This window comes from Melozone crissalis, unplaced genomic scaffold, assembly GCF_028551555.1.
Source record: "Melozone crissalis strain CALT ecotype California unplaced genomic scaffold, PUWL_Pcris_2 ptg000033l_1, whole genome shotgun sequence".
In the NCBI taxonomy this organism is placed as follows: Eukaryota; Metazoa; Chordata; class Aves; order Passeriformes; family Passerellidae; genus Melozone; species Melozone crissalis.
The window spans coordinates 18,597,903-18,613,596 of record NW_026535811.1 but is presented as its reverse complement, the minus strand read 5'-3'; the positions used below and the strand labels follow the sequence as shown (position 1 = coordinate 18,613,596).

At 43.0% G+C, this 15,694-nt stretch overlaps 1 protein-coding gene across 1 annotated transcript; it reads right to left on the bottom strand.

The window, feature by feature from the left end:
* Positions 1-2,925: 2,925 nt before the first annotated feature.
* On the bottom strand, positions 2,926-15,096 carry NDUFA9 (NADH:ubiquinone oxidoreductase subunit A9). The gene is made up of 11 exons (XM_054282015.1): positions 15,017-15,096; positions 12,735-12,905; positions 11,889-11,986; positions 11,614-11,705; positions 9,121-9,262; positions 8,665-8,767; positions 8,126-8,193; positions 7,920-7,996; positions 6,408-6,503; positions 4,541-4,607; positions 2,926-3,202 (listed from the first exon to the last, which is right to left on the bottom strand). The coding sequence occupies exons 1-11, from the start codon at positions 15,054-15,056 to the stop codon at positions 3,035-3,037; spliced, it is 1,122 nt and encodes a 373-aa protein (XP_054137990.1). The 5' UTR covers positions 15,057-15,096; the 3' UTR covers positions 2,926-3,034.
* Between the last annotated feature and the right edge of the window lie 598 nt (positions 15,097-15,694).

Below are 15,694 nucleotides of genomic sequence, written 5' to 3'. Positions count from 1 at the left end.
GCTTTGCCCAGGGATCAGAAGCTGAGAGGCATCTCCTCCATGAAGAGAAGGTTTGCAATAGTAAGGTTCAGGGATAATCTTGAGACAAACAAACTCAATGGTTTTAGAGCAAGGAACAATGCACTTCAGTTGCCAAAATCACAGAATCACAGAATGGTTGGGGTTGGAAGGGTAAAGATCATCTTGTTCCAACCCCCTGCCATGGGCAGGGACACATCCCACTAACCCAGATTGCTCAGAGCCTGGTCTGGAACACTTCCAGGGATGGGGCAGCCACAGCTTCTCTGGACAACCTGTGCCAGGTCCCTCTGGAGGGTGTCCTGTCCTTCAGGTGTGACAACTCTGCTTTAGTGTCATCTGTAAACTTCCTGAGGGTGCACTCGATCCCTTTGGCTACATCATAAAAAAGGTATTAAATAACACAGGTCCCAGCATGAACTCCTGAGGGACACCACTTGTCCCCGATGTCCATCAGGACAGTGAGCTGTTGACCACTCCCCTTTGGATATGTAAACTTTGGAGGGAAGTACTTAATAGCTTTTTAATCAGTTGTATCAGCCCAGAGGAGGAATGTTGGGAAAAGAGGTTCCGTAAGAGGTGAATGGAAAACAGGGATCAGGATTTGCTAAGCAGCAGCTCCGACTACTGGCGACTCAGTGCAAGCAAGGTCTGTGTTGCTAGAGATGTTTTTCCAGCTGGGGATTCCATGTGCTGCTTCAAACCAGAATCTCGATAACAAAATCCCTAACATTCCCTAGTGACGATGAGAAAGGCAATTTCCATTCTGTAGTTTGCAACATGCCCAACTGATGTTAAGTTTTTCCAAGAAGGAATGGTGTTTAGGGAGAAAGTTCCCAGAAAGCAGCCCTATAGCAGCACACAATAACTGTTCCCAGTTCTGCCACTGGCTTCCTCTTTGCCTTTTTGTCAGTGCCCTTCATCTTCTGCTCCCCTACCTCAAAGAAGCTGCAATAATATTCTCATTAATTACTCAAAATTTGGATTGCTTTAAATATATCAGTCGTCTGATCTCATCTCATGGAATAGTATCCACGCACATTTCTTAGGGCAGAGGGAAAAGAAGAAGTAACAGCACGGAGGGAGAGGTAACTACAGAATAATTACTGCCAGCATGAATGCTCCTCTCAGTCATTAAAATCTGCCCTCTAAGCAACCGGAGAAACCCTTAAGCATTTCTCAGCCTGGAGAAAAAAAGGCTCAGAGGACCCTCTGGCTCTCAACAACTCCCTGGCAGGAGGGTGCAGCCAGGTGAGGGTCAGGCTCTGCTCCCAATAGGAAGAGACAGGATAATAGGAAACAGTCTCAAGCTGTGCCAAAGGAGGTTCAGGTTGGACATCAGCAGGAATTTCTTCATGGAAAAGCTGCTCAGGCATTGGAAGGGGCTGCCCAGGTACACTGTGGAATCCCATCCCTGAAGGTGTTCAAGAAACCACAGGGTATGGCACTCAGTGCTCTTGGTCTAATTGTCAAGGTGGTAACCCAAGATTGGACTCAACAATTTTGGAGGTCTTTTCCAACCTTAGCAATTCTAGGGATTACAGTCATTCTGTACTCGGAGCTGTATTACAAAATAAAGGAATTGCTACAGAAAGCTAACTTAGGAGAAATCACAGCGTAGTTTCTACAAGGTGGGAAGGGGAAGTGCTGTGTAAGGCAAAGTATTGTGGTGTGATGCTCCACTTTACCCATAATCTCGATGTGGAACAGCTGCTTCAAGTAAATTTCTCATGGATATTCACCCCTTTCCCACTCTCTAATGGCTGCCTGAATTAAGATCCTGTAGGAGAGCTCAGTGGTGCAACTGGAAAAGCTGTGCTTTGAATGAGGGGGGCGGGAAAAATAAATCACTGCGCCACGGTAAACATTTCCAGAACTGGCACCTCACATTCCAACACTGCCTTTGCCAGCTTTTCCTGCAGGCACTGTGCTATCTGAAAATGGAAACTGCTCGTTAGCTGTGCAGGGCTATGTGATAATTGCATCTCTCTATACTCTTCTGAAGCAGCTCAGGAACACGAGTGCTTTCACAGCAGGATGTGAGCAACGTGCAATAAATCAAGATCGGGGCCACACTTAGCAAATGAGTGCTAATAAGACTACGGAGTTAGGGTCTGATAGAGAAAAGCTGGCAGTCAAAAATAGTAAGTTTATGCTCAAATTACTAATATGCACTTCACTTCCAGTTTGCCCTAGCTTTTGAACTTATGTTATCAAAAGAAAAATAAACAATCCATGAGAGAGCCAAATTTAATACTTCCTTCAAAAGCAGGATCAAAAAACTCACAAAAGCCCACCTCTTTCTCAGAGTAAACATTAGCAGCAGCAGTTTTGATGTGGAAGCTCTTGAAATCTGAGAAACACTTTGTCCAGGAGTTTCACTGTACTTTGGCAATACGGAAAGAGTGAGAGATCCTGTTCTCTGGCTACAGCAATCAGCTGAGGGAGCTGGGGGTGTTTAACCTGGAGAAAAGGAGGCTCAGTGACTTTGTGGCTCTCTGCAACTCCCTGAAAGGAAGCTGACACTTTCTTTAAGAGCCATGTTCAGCGCAGAAAACCAAGCTCAGAAGAGTCAAAAACTTAAAACCAGGGCTTTGTGTGAGATCTCGTAGTCTGAATAGGCAGTATTCCCAGCAATTCCTACTGGAAAGGGCATGTTCTGGATGACTTAGTCCCAAACTGCAACACTCTTGAAACTATTTGAGCACCTAAAGCTCAGTGATATATTTTCTTTGAGAGCCAAGGGAAAAAGGGACAAGTGTTACAGCATATTCCCTCTAGTCCCAACAGTTCAAAACATTACAATGCTCACCAGCTAAGGAACTGTATTATTTGCTTCTGTGGCAGAGAGAAAATCCACATTGCAGTGACAGTCCCCCCTTAACTGAAAAGACAACACTGGTGAAATACAGTTTACATGATTAATACATTTTACTCAGTATGTACACAGTTCTCCAAAGAAGTTGGGTCATCCAAAGGCAGTTTAAGAAGCTTTAAGTATCCCCCTTGCCAGCTGTTACATGGGCTGTGTTTTTGGCTTTGCTTCCTCCAGCTCAGCATCCAACCAGCGGAACCTGCGGTGACGGCGCAGGACTTCGATGGCCTTTTGTTCCAGAGGGGTTGGTTCGATTCCCAGCTCTTCAAAACCAGGAAGGTCAGGAAATGTCATGTCTGTTGTGTGAAACTTCAACAAGAATGGGGAGGGTAAGAAAAAAAAAAAGATAATTTACTTGAAATGAACAGCTTTACACCCAATGCAATTATTCTCCTGCCAAAAGAAGTAGAGGAAGAAGAAAGATTTAAACAGAACTGTGGCATAATTACACAAGGTCTTGAGTACCAAGACTTCCAACAGGTATTCTGCATCCAGCAAGAAGTCCTTCAGGCTTTAATTCAGGAATAAATACCATGCAGGAAGTGCCTTCCTTTATTCTCCATACCTTATCAGGGAGGTTACTGCATTGCAATGGCAAAACTAAGCGGAACTCCAAGGCTATAGCTGAACTCCAGTTATGGATATTTTGATTTGTTAAGAAAATGTTGTGTTGAATTATCACCTTTGGTAGATGGTTTTGCTCTGTTTGTGGTTTAGAACATGGCTCTGTACAAATAGTTGATTCTATTACCATAGTTAATTCTATTACCATAGTTAATTCTATTACCATACATGCAACCCAGAGAAAACAGAGATTTCTCTTATGCTGGTGTTCCTGGAATTTGAATCAAACACATCTAATACTGAACAGATTATTTAAGGAAGAAAAGCTTGGAAAGAGGAACAATCAGACCCAGAAATGACACTGAGAAACTCCCTCTTACACTACCTACACTACAGCTGACTTGCAGCAGTTTTAGTGATTTGGTGCAGGCTTATTTTATGAAATGTAATGGAAGAAACTACAAAGGCAGTGGAAGAAAGGTTTTTGGAGATGTTACAATTATATCCTGGGGGACAATCAGGTGAAGTAGGCAATTGATATTGTGTTATAACAAAATATATTGAAATTCCAATGCTGCAAAACAGGTGGAAGAGTCACTATAATTCAGAAAGCAGAAAGTTTAGGGAATATACATGACTATCTTTACTAGCCTACACATATGCCAAATTTTGACATTAATACTTGCCAATTCCTACTTTTTCTTTGCTTGCAGTTGGTTTTTTGCAACTTATTTCTCCATCCCCAGTGAAACATTCTGAGAAGTCAGGAATAAACATGAAGTGGCAGCGTTCTCCCAGAAAACATACTTGAATGTTAAGCGAGATTTTGGAATGTGTGCAGGTTTTCAGTTCAACTTCAGTTGTTAAAAACACCATTCCCTGGATGATGGAAGTGATTTTAGTGCATCTAGAGGTACCTAAACTGAATAAGAGTGGGGAGCATTGCCCCCCCACCACTTTGCTCATCCAACCTCCACTTTTTTCAATTCCATGTGGTTTTGGGGAAAGCAAAACTCAAGTGTGAGTTAAAAATGCACAACGAAACATTTCCCAAGAGGGATTTTTGGCTGGTCCCACACTTACCCGATCCACCTTGTCCCGTGTCAACCATGGTTCAAACGGATTCATCTCAAAGAATCTTGCAACTAAACTGTGAACAGAAGAAATATTGCAAAAGTGCAGTCATTTATCCAGATACATAAAAATCCAGTAAAAATTATTTCAGACTTAATAGATGGTGAGCAAGAGCTTGTTCTGAAGCTGTTCTTGCAAGCTCTGAGTTCATTATAGCACTAGATGTGCCAGTCACTAAGTTCTTAGTTGTGTTTCTGGTAATTAACTGTTCCTGAGTTATTGGATCTTGTATTGTTTTACTTTGGATGGAATGGAGAAACAGATCTCTAGAAGTTAAAATGAGCATTAGTGGGTAGGGAAAGTAAATCTCCCATCCAATTCCCCACACAGCAGAGGGCTGAGTCTTGCCCCTGCCTTTCATTCAAACTCTGTTCCCTGCCAGTGTAGGCAGCAATCCAATTAGTCATGACGTTGGACTCAATGCCTCTAGGAGAAAACACACTTGCTGACAATTAAATGAGTTATCAGCAACACAAACAAGCTGGGGGAATCTGGAGCAATCTACAAAAAGAGTGAGGATTGGGGTATCCACAGTTTTCAGAAATGAAGTTTCCCTTGAAAGAAAGGAAATCTGACAGGGAAAAGAAAATAATGCTACAGTTCTTGCTCAGTGTCTCGGGACCAACAGCAGAATCTCTCACTGAATAGGTAGGACTTGCTCCAGTGCTCACCTGGCAGATTAGGGTGTTACTGAATTAGTGCACATAAACACAACCAAGTTCATCTGCCTTTCAGGTGCATTCTTTTCTCAAAAATATGAACTATCACTTAGTTTAGCCCATAAATAAAAAAGAATAACATGGACTGCAGCAAATGTGAATGAAACTAAGAAGCACCCACATATCACCTTTCTAACAAGCTGCTGTGTCACCAGAGCCATGTGCCTGGTGCCTCTTACAGCCAATAGAGGAACAGCCACAATAGTTTAGGATGTTCTCAGTGTTATCCATCAGCGCTTCCATGGATCCAATGCTGAGTCATACTGCTATGAGGGTTCTAACTCTGGTGACTGATTAAGCTTGTTAATTTGCATTGTACTAAAAACAAGGAGAACCAGTACGCCAAATAATAACACAGCCCCATTGTGCTGAGGGCAACTGTTGAAATGGCATTTATTGTTTGGGGTAGCTCTTCAAAAAGATGTGATTATTCCCTAAGGACCAGGCCCAGGTTCAGTAGCAGATCCTTAAGATTTTGCAAAAAAATCTGTCAGGGCCTGCAGTCAGCAACATATACACAGATTTTCCCTGTGGTATTGTTGAAAATCATTTGGTTTGCTACTGATTTTATTGAATTAGGACCTTTTGCTACTTCTTGGCTCAGCAAAGCCATTCAATCACAGAATGACTTAGGTAGGAGAAGACCTCCAGGATGATCAAGTTCACCACCTTATCAACCAGACCAGATCACTGAGTGCCATGTCCAGTTGTTTCTTCAACATCTCCCTGGGAAGCCATTCCAATGTTCAACCACCCTTTCTTGTGAAGAAATTCTTCCTGATGTCCAACCTGAGCATCCCCTGGTGCAGCTTGAGGCTATGTCCTCTCACCCTGTCCCTAGATGTCAGGGAGAAATGACTCTGGAATGAACAGCTATGTTAAGTTCACTACAAGCATGCATTTCACATACCAGCTCATCAAATGCAGGCCTGTCCCCGAGCTGAAGGCTCAAAACTGGCTAACAAGTACCTCAGGAAAGGCAACTTCTGCAGCCCCACCACATTAATAACAACTGGGCAGAGTAAGTAAGTAACCCATGCAACAGGTATTTATGCTTCTGTGCTGCCAAGAGCTTATTGAATTAGGGTCCCACTTACTGGTAGAGAGGCCGTGGCAGCGGGTAGGGAATGAAGGGGTGATGGGCAACAGCGTAAATGTACTCGACCATGTCGTACAGCAGGTACCGGTGAGGGCTGGAAGGGAACGCAGCAAACATCACACCTCAGTCAGCTACATTGCAATACTAGCACCAGAGAGAAAAACAATTTTAAACCCTCCACCCCCAAGGCTACAAAAAGTCTGTTTCTTCAATCCAAATAATTTGCCTGCAGAGATTCCCCTGTGGCTCACAGGGAGGAGGTTTATCCTGGAGGACTGCAGCTTTTGGAAAGGCCCATCCTGGAGCTGGGGAAAAGCATGGAAAGGATTCAGCAGAAAGGAAGAGTGGGCATTTGGCTGCTGGCCAAGGCTAACCCACCACAACCACACTGGATGAAGTGTTTCTGTGTGCTATGAAAGCACACCTGAATGTGCCTCCTTCCATGCTGACTCCAATTCTGAACTCCAAGACTTCCATCACTGTGAGAGGAGTTTGTTCAAGCCCACTTGGAAGCCAGAAATCGCATGGAGAATTAAGGATGCTTTATTAACAAGACATTCCATCTTTGGTAGGAAATGGCTGCAGGGAAATTGATTCACTTGCCTTTACTTGACTAAGAGTATTTTGTTCTATTTAAAAGCAAGATGAACTGTCCAAAAAATGCATTCCCCCTCTTAAGATGAAGAGAATGAAGCAGTCAGTCTTCCATCCACTTGCCTAAGAGTAACACAAACTACTGGGAATTCCCATTCCTTTCTTGTTCAGATCCTGCCTTGGCATTTTAGGCTGTCTAGATGTGCTCAGACTGAGCTGTCAGGTATCTCCCTTGCCTTCCAGGCAATTTGCTGCCATTCCAAAACATTCTGAAAAGCTCCACGACACCACAAGAGCACACTGCTGAGCAGTTTGATAAACACAGGATCTCGCAGATGCCAAGGTCTAAGATTGCAAGCATGAAAACTGAGCCTTCAACTGACATGTTCTCCAGAAAAGTTCCAAGAGATCAGATAGCCATAAAATGTTTTGGATTGAAAGGGACCTTAAAATCATCTCATCCTATCCCCACCTTCCACTATCCCAGGCTGCTCAGAGCCCCATCTAACCTGGCCTTGAACACTTCCAGGGATGGGGCAGCCACAGCTTCTCTGTGCAACCTGTAAATCCAGTCTCCAACTGTATATCCACTGCCTCTAAGCCATTCTAATTCCAGGTGGTTTCCACAGAGCTTTACCAGAATTTTCCCCAAATCCATATTGTCTAGCATGTTTCCCAAGCTGCCTACTTCTTTGTGTGCACATACATCACATGAAATGCAGTGGGGCCCAGATTAGGATTTTCAAAGTACTCACAGTAAGAGCTTGAGCCATTTTTCCTCCCAAAAAGGAGGTGGAATTTATTGCAGCTCAAACTGTGTGCATGGATGGAGAAATAAAATGTACTGTGCAGCATGCCAAAAAATGACATTAAAAAGATGTACTACAGTTAATTAGAATCAGAAAAAGTGACTTACCCAGCCAAGGCATATGTTTTTCCTTTTGCATCAGGATTCTTAATTGCATTAATAATTGCCTTTGCTACATCAACCACCTGCAAGGAACAAATTCTGACAAGTTACCAAGAGAAAACAGGAATATATGCACACACTCTTCTTTCAGAGGTGGTTTACAGACCGACACATCTATCCACCAAGGATTTGGGATTTCATGGAAAACTTACATAGACTGGTTGCTTCACTGTTTTTTTGCCCAGAGAAACAAGAGGGACACCACCAAACCAACGCATGTCTGATGGAAAAAAAGAGAAAATCTGGGAATCCTTTCAGTACCAGAAAAACCAGGACATTTCACACCACACTGAGTGTGGATCTCTTCTGAAAATTGACTTCTCTTTTTAAAAAACTAGGATTGGGAAGAACTCCCAGCCAATTACAGCAGCATTTTTCTCAAGACACATTTAGTTTTCGTATTAACAGTAATGACAGGGCTGCATTTGCTGTTTCCGTAGAGTGGGTCAGTACATACCTGCCCATCCCAAAATAAAATCATTACAAAAATAAAAACAAAGAGCAACATCTAACTAGATTGAGAAAGAATTCTGTCAAGAGGTGAGAATTTAGTATGTTGCTGTACATCCCACACATTGCTGATAAGAACACACTGAATACACCCGCTTTTCAGAAGCAAATCCTATTTTCTCTTTTCTCTACAGGCAGTTACACATATCATACACGGGTTTATTATTCCAAGAGTACCTACTTGCATAATGATTGAGAAATCGGTCCTCTCTACCAAACATCTCAGAGGGCTTCAGAATTACAGCGTCTGGAAATTGTTCCCTCACAGTCTTCTCTCCAACAGCCTATCAATTAAAACAAACACATTCATTACATCCATGCTGAACCAAGCAGAAGTGGATGCCTTTATGCCTTTCATAACAGAAGGCATCTTTGACTGCAGAACTGAAAGAAATGATGCCATCAGTAGCACAAAAATTATTTATATCCAAGCCATTTGATCCTCAAGATGCTGCACTGAGATAAAGGTCTCACAGAAAGCCTAAATATTTCTCAGCTGCAGAAAACAGCATGTAGTAAATTCATACATTGATGTCCTTCAAACAGCCCCAGCTGGGGGGAAAAAAATCAAAACCAAACCCAAACCAAATACAAAGGACATTCTCAGGAAATACATTTAAGTGGACTACAGACTTACTTTGTTCCTGAGGTATTTGGAGGGACTCTTCATGCTAGCATTCAGGTGAGAGATATGAATGAATTTTTCCACACCAGCTTCCTTACTTATCTGTGCGATACTTTGAGGAATATTTACAAATTCATCTTCAAATCTGAAGTTTCTAAAGCAAGGCAAGACCCAAACGTTACTTTAAGAGCAATCAACAATGGCTGCCACTCAGCCAAAAAGCAACTATTACACATTACTTGAATGTATTATCAGAAACGTACAGTGACAGTCTTAGAAACAAAATTTCCCTTCATGATAGACTCTTCATATAATAAAAATTAGAGGAAAGTGAAATTGCAACTGTAATCTTCAATTTTAGCTTCTCTGCCCTTTCACCTGGTAAGATTAAATCAGTATGAAAAATCCTCTTGTCCACTTGTCTGTGACAAAGAGAAAACTCCCAGGAAAAGTGAAAACAGGTTATTTTTATTAAAAGAAGCTCTCCTGCATCTTGAACTCCGAGTAAGGCTATGTTTTCACAAATCCTGTCCAAAATTTGCCTTGATTTGACACACCTAATATACACTACAAAGAAGCTTGAAATCTCTGAGCAGCACAAATCAGGGTACATACTTGGCAGGGGAGAAGAAGAAAAAAACAAACCAGAGAACACAGAGGTGCTCATGCAAATGGAAAAACAATTTTTCAGAGCATTTAGAACCATTTCAGAGCTGAAAGGGACTTCCAGAAGAAGCAAGAAATCCTCCCCTTACTGTATGATATTCAAGGGGCCTAAATTAGAGGGTTATACTGTCAACCAGTTTGGTATCTCATCAAGATCAATACAGAAGCTCTGTCTCCATGCAGAACTGCCAACAATTCCAAAATTGCAAGAAAGATAATTGGCTTCTCATGTTGTTGTATTGTCCTTGTAGGCGCTCCTCATCTTGACCATTTGCTTTGGGTAACAAACATCTTATCCAAACACCTCCCTCTGTGTCCTTATATCCTCCCACAGCTCTTCAGATCCCACTGGAGGCCAAAGAAAGGCGTAAAAATACGAAGTTATTTTTGAGCTTTCAATAACTAATCTGATCCTGGGAACCATCACTGCTTTTCTGCTCACCAAAATAGATTTAGAAACACACAAGAACAACATCCCTTTCGTAACCATGGAGTTTCAAACAACATAGTACACACAGAGGAGCCTGGACACAAGTACAAAGCAAGGAAGAAAATATTTCATGGTAGGCTTTGCTTTTTTTGTCTGATCTCTCCATCTAATTTTACTTTTCTTTCTGGACAAGCTTTTCACAGGCTCTGGGATGATTACAACAGTTACTCTGACCTCGTGTTTAACAAACCAGAGAACTCAATCTCAGGCTTTCAGCACCACCACTGATACCCACATGCACAAAACATGTGATTAAAACATTTGTGCCACACAGTGGTTAAGTTCTGTAATGTCCAAAAGTTTTAAACATGGACCAAGACTTGTCCATTTCTATCTATTGAAACTGCACAGAGAACAAAGTTTGGGGATTTTTAAACAGAATGAAACTTTTTGTTATTGTCCTCATACTTCCTTTTAACAATAAAATAAACTGTCTTTTCTATAAATCACACCTTTTACACAAGACCAGAAATTTTGAACATCAAAGGGCTGTTCATAAAAAAAAGGGCAACAAAAGCATTAGGTGACCAAAGATGAAAGTGATATCTATGTTTGTTTCTGTCTACTACCAGAGCAAAAATTATGCACCACACAAAGGCAAATCTCCCTATTAAATTTTTGTCTGGCAGTTCTGCACAAGGCTTTAAATAAAATGGACATAACTGCATGAACACACACACACTCTGAAGGTGGCTGTTACAGGTGTTTTTAACCTAAAATATGGGAATTTTTAAATGGATTTCAAAAAGAAACTATTCTTAGAAACTATTATCAAAGAATGCTTCTGTAGCTAATATTGTTTGTGCCAAAATTCTACCAATGAATGAAGTTTTTAGTCATAATCTTAATCATTAACTTAATAACCAACTCTCCATCAGCTATTCCTGCTTGATCACAGCTTTTTCTAGTAGACAACTCATCACTATGTCCAAGTGATAGGATGAAATCTTACTTCTGTGATAATGTAAATGCAAATATTACGTAAATATGAGTTACATATAAAATTGTCAATGTAAATATAAATATAAAAAATTGGTGAGGCTCTGTCATCTATAGGAAGACACTCAGGGAATATTCATTAGGTATGTGAAAATAGCACATTAGATTTTTCTGACAGAACAAAAGCTGTACACTGGAAAATTGTGGAAAGAATGCACTTTTCCAAAGCAGATCACAACCAGGACTGGAGTTAACCTTTTAAAGAAATTTTATATGCAAAATCTTGGGGTTGCCTTTTCCCAGAAGCCAAGAACAATGGCAACATCACTGCACACACATGCTGTAGAACATGGCTACAATAACTGGTACAAATCTATCACATATAAGAAAAGAAAGAAAAAGAAAATTACTTTGTTTCCCATTCCTTTCCAATAAGATTAATGACCACGTTGCTGTGTTCCACGGCTCTTCGGATGGACTCTTTGTCCCTACAGTCCCACTCCTGCAAGCAGAGCATCAAATGGGGAAAAGATGAGATAACTTGTAAATAGGCATCACCAAAGCAAGCTCTTTCACACCATTTCCATTTAGAGGCTAAAAAACAGCTGGAGCTGTGTCTTTGAGAAGGGTTACCTGGCTGCCTTGCACAGCCAGGGCCTTGTGACTGATCTCAAGCCAGACTCACCATGAAGAGAAGCTGCCCCAGGTCACCCATGGGCCGCAGATACATCAGGTCATACTGATCACAGCGATAGGGGATGATGACTTGAGAGCCAATGCGACCTAGAGGGCCACAAAAACCCCAAAGTTTCAAACAAATACATCCCTTTAAGCAGATGAATTTCTGAATGAACAAAAATCCCTTTTCTCACTGGCATTAAAGCACCACAATTAGACATAGGTATCTTGAATGCATATCTGCAAAGCTAAAAGTAGAACAGAACTAAGGTTCTTCTTGAACCTACATAATTCAAATACTTAAATAGGATTTTTTTCCTTAATATTTAGGCCTGTAAGGCAAAATGCCAAAGCTCATTAACAAACAAAACAAAAATGGTGCGTCCAATAACCAGAGCACAATACCTAAAAATTGAACATTTACAAGGATATTTACATTTTGTAAGCTGCATGAAAAGGAGGTGAAAAAAGCAGCATGGGTTATTTTCCAAAGTTTAAATTCAAAAGGGCAGTTTCAAAGAATTCCAATCAAACTCCTGCAAACCTTTAGTAAAATGTCCTAATAAGGCTAAAACCAGAAGAAGCAAATATATGCTGTAGATTTCCTCAGATTTGCATTCTACAGAGGGGTAGGACTTCTTTTAATGACCTTAATCTTCCAAAGCTCAAAAATTTTCTTGATTAGAACACTTTTTATTACTTGTCACATACTGGAACTTAGGCAGACTGCAAAACACTTTTAAGATCCACAATGCCAGAAACTTCTCCATCACCCTGCAACCTAGAGATCAATTGGTTTAGTTAAACATTTTTTTGGATAGTTTCTTTAATCAGCACTCCTGGTGAGCATTACCTAAGCGGTTGACAACGTATCGTCCCAGGAAACCTGTGGCTCCAAAGACAGTGGCCACAATGCCACTGACAGAGGATCTGCCACTCCTCCCATGAGGGATCACGGCGTGATGGACCTGCCGGTGCTGCTGCAATGCCGACGGTGCTGCAGTCAGGACAGAAATTCCATGGCCTGCAACACGCAACAGGAGAGATTTGAGGGCATTAATTGGAACTCAGCACTGCTAACTCACAGCTTATATTGGTTTTCTCATCACAGATCTTTTTCTCTAATATCCCATGCCAAGGCTTTTTATGGACTGCTGTTTCAGAGATATCTGGAGAGGTCAGAGGGGAGCAGGCCTGGGAAGTTGCTGGTAAAGTTAAGGACCAAACTGAGACAGGGAAGGAGCAAACAAAGGTTATCAGTTCTTAAAGAGCAAGTAAAGCTCACTGTGAGTTTAAGGTGAAACAAGTAAAGAATACTCAGTAGAAATATAAAATATAGCAGAGGAAGCAATCCTGTATGACAGCTCTGAAGCAAGGAGAGAGGGAGAGATGCAAAGAGCCAGATCCATGATACATGGCATACTACCTCAAAGCTGCTCCTTTCCTCAAGGAGCTAGGAAAACTTGGGAGCCACAGAGGCAGGACATCATCAGGATACTGATATGCAAGAACATGTGGTGACAGGACAAGAGGGAATGGCCTCACACTGACAGAGAGGAGGCATAGGATAGGATATCAGGAAGAAATTCTTCCCTGTGAGGGTGCTGAGGTGCTGGCACAGGTTGCCCAGAGAAGCTGTGGCTGCCCCATCCCTGGAAGTGTCCAAGGCCAGGCTGGATGGGGTTGGGAGCAACCTGACATGTGCACACTGAAGAAGGTTTTGTCCCAATGTGGTTAGGAATTACCAGTTACACAGGGGCACTGACACTGCAGCCACAATGCTCAGAAGATCAAAAGGATAGGAGGTGTAGAGGCATAAATGATATTCTGTCACCTCAGCTGGCAGAGCTCAAACCAGGAAGTCCAACCAGATTTCAGCACCTGAAGGAGGTCTTTTGCTACCCAAAAGTCTGTCTATCCCTGTTCTCTCCATACCACACAAAATGGAAAAAGATATTGCATCTCCAATTTTGTCCTGAAAGACAGTTTGAGCGCCACTGAAAGTTAAAAATCAGCAATACTTTACAGCTTCCAACAACTCAGTAGCTTCCTTGCTGTTACTTCTGCAAAAATTATTGCTGGTAGGCTCTTCATAATGTCATTACTACACCAACAAATAATATCTAATTACTGTCTTGTATTCTCCCCCTTTTGTGAATTCCCCTGCTGTGTTTATCTTACGCTATAAAGTGTTTAGTGATGAGCAATTTTCCTTGTTCCGTAAGTCTATAAGGTCTGGCTACCCTAAATTATCACCAGCTATGATTATATGCCCAATAATTGCTTTAAAATGCATTTTCTGGAGCAGCTGTGGCTGCCCCATCCCTGGCAGTGTTCCAGGCCAGGCTGGATGGGGCTCTGAGCAACCTAGGATAGTGGAAGGTGTCCCTGCCCATGGCAGGGGGTTGGAACTAGATGATCCTAAGAGTCCCTTCCAATCCAAATAATTCTGTCATTCTATGAATTAAAGCTCAAATATCTGCAGTGAACCTTTTTCTCTACCCAAAAGTTTGTCTATCCCCATTCTCTCCCAAACCCACAAACTGGAAAAAGACACATCTCTCATTCTGTCCTGGAAAGCAGTCTGACAGCCACCTAGGTAAATAACGAACACACTGCTCCCATTAAAAGGATATTAAATTCCTCCCTGCCCTTTACCAACAAAACCCGTTTGCCATCTCCCATGTTACTTAATCTAAGACTGTGTGCAGAACCAGTTTAAACAGAATCAAAGACTCAAATACACGCTTTAAATATAATATTGGTAGCTGAACTTTACCATAGATCATGGCCTAAAGGTCACAGTCACCTAAGAAACCGCAAAAGGAATCCAAGCTTTTAGCTCTAGGGCAGTGACAGCCCCAGCGCGACACCCGCAGCTACATCCCGAGCCCTCTGCGCTCCAATCCCCAGCTACCTAAGGAGAAGGGAGGCACAAACACGATCATTTCCGCGCTCCCGGAAAAATTATCGGCAGCTCCTTTCCAGCCGCTGCAGTGCGAGCTCCCCTCACGCAGAGCCAGAGGCAGAGGCAGAGCGTGTCCCAGGCCGGGCAGAGCCGCACGGGCGGGCCGAGCTGGCTGAGGGCGCTGGGCAGAGCGGGCCCATGAGGGGCCCGGAGGGGCTGACACTCACCTGCCCTTGGCAGCCGCAGCCCGCGCGTCGCCGCCGCCATCTTGTGTCTTCCTGGGGCGGGGCGGCGCGTGCGCGAGGCTGCGAGGGCAGCGCGGCTGCGCAGGGCGGGGCCGCGGGGCCCTCAGGGGGCGCCGAGGTGATTGAAGTCACGGAGAGGTTGTGGAGGTCGCCGAGTTAGGCGGGCTGTGGCACTGAGCGGTGCCTGTGCTGTTTCCTTCAACACCTCAGGGTGTAACAATAACTCCATCGCCAGCCTGGCAGCCTATTCCAACGTCCAAGAAAAAGTTCTTCTTAAAGTGCAGGGATGCTTCGTGGTGTCCAACTCGAGCCTCTCCTGGCGTAGCTTGAGGCCGTTTCCTCTTGTCCCGTACCTTTGCTCCTTGGGAGCAGAGCCCGGCCCCCACCTGGACACTTTTGGATGTGATGCTGTGCATAGCTGAGAAAGAAAGTGCGAGTCACCTGTGTGTTTGGCCTGTTTGCAGACGGCAAGGGGAGGCTTTTCCCTTGGCACTCTCAGCGCTCATAAAACTGACCATGCGATGGCGATGTGGGCTTGCAAAAGAAGGAAACGCTTCTGGCCTTGCTCTAAACCACTCCAAGTGCAGTGCAAAGCTGAAAACGTCACTGCTCTCCAGTCCACTGTGTCAGGACAAAAAGATCTCGCTGACCTTCCCTTTC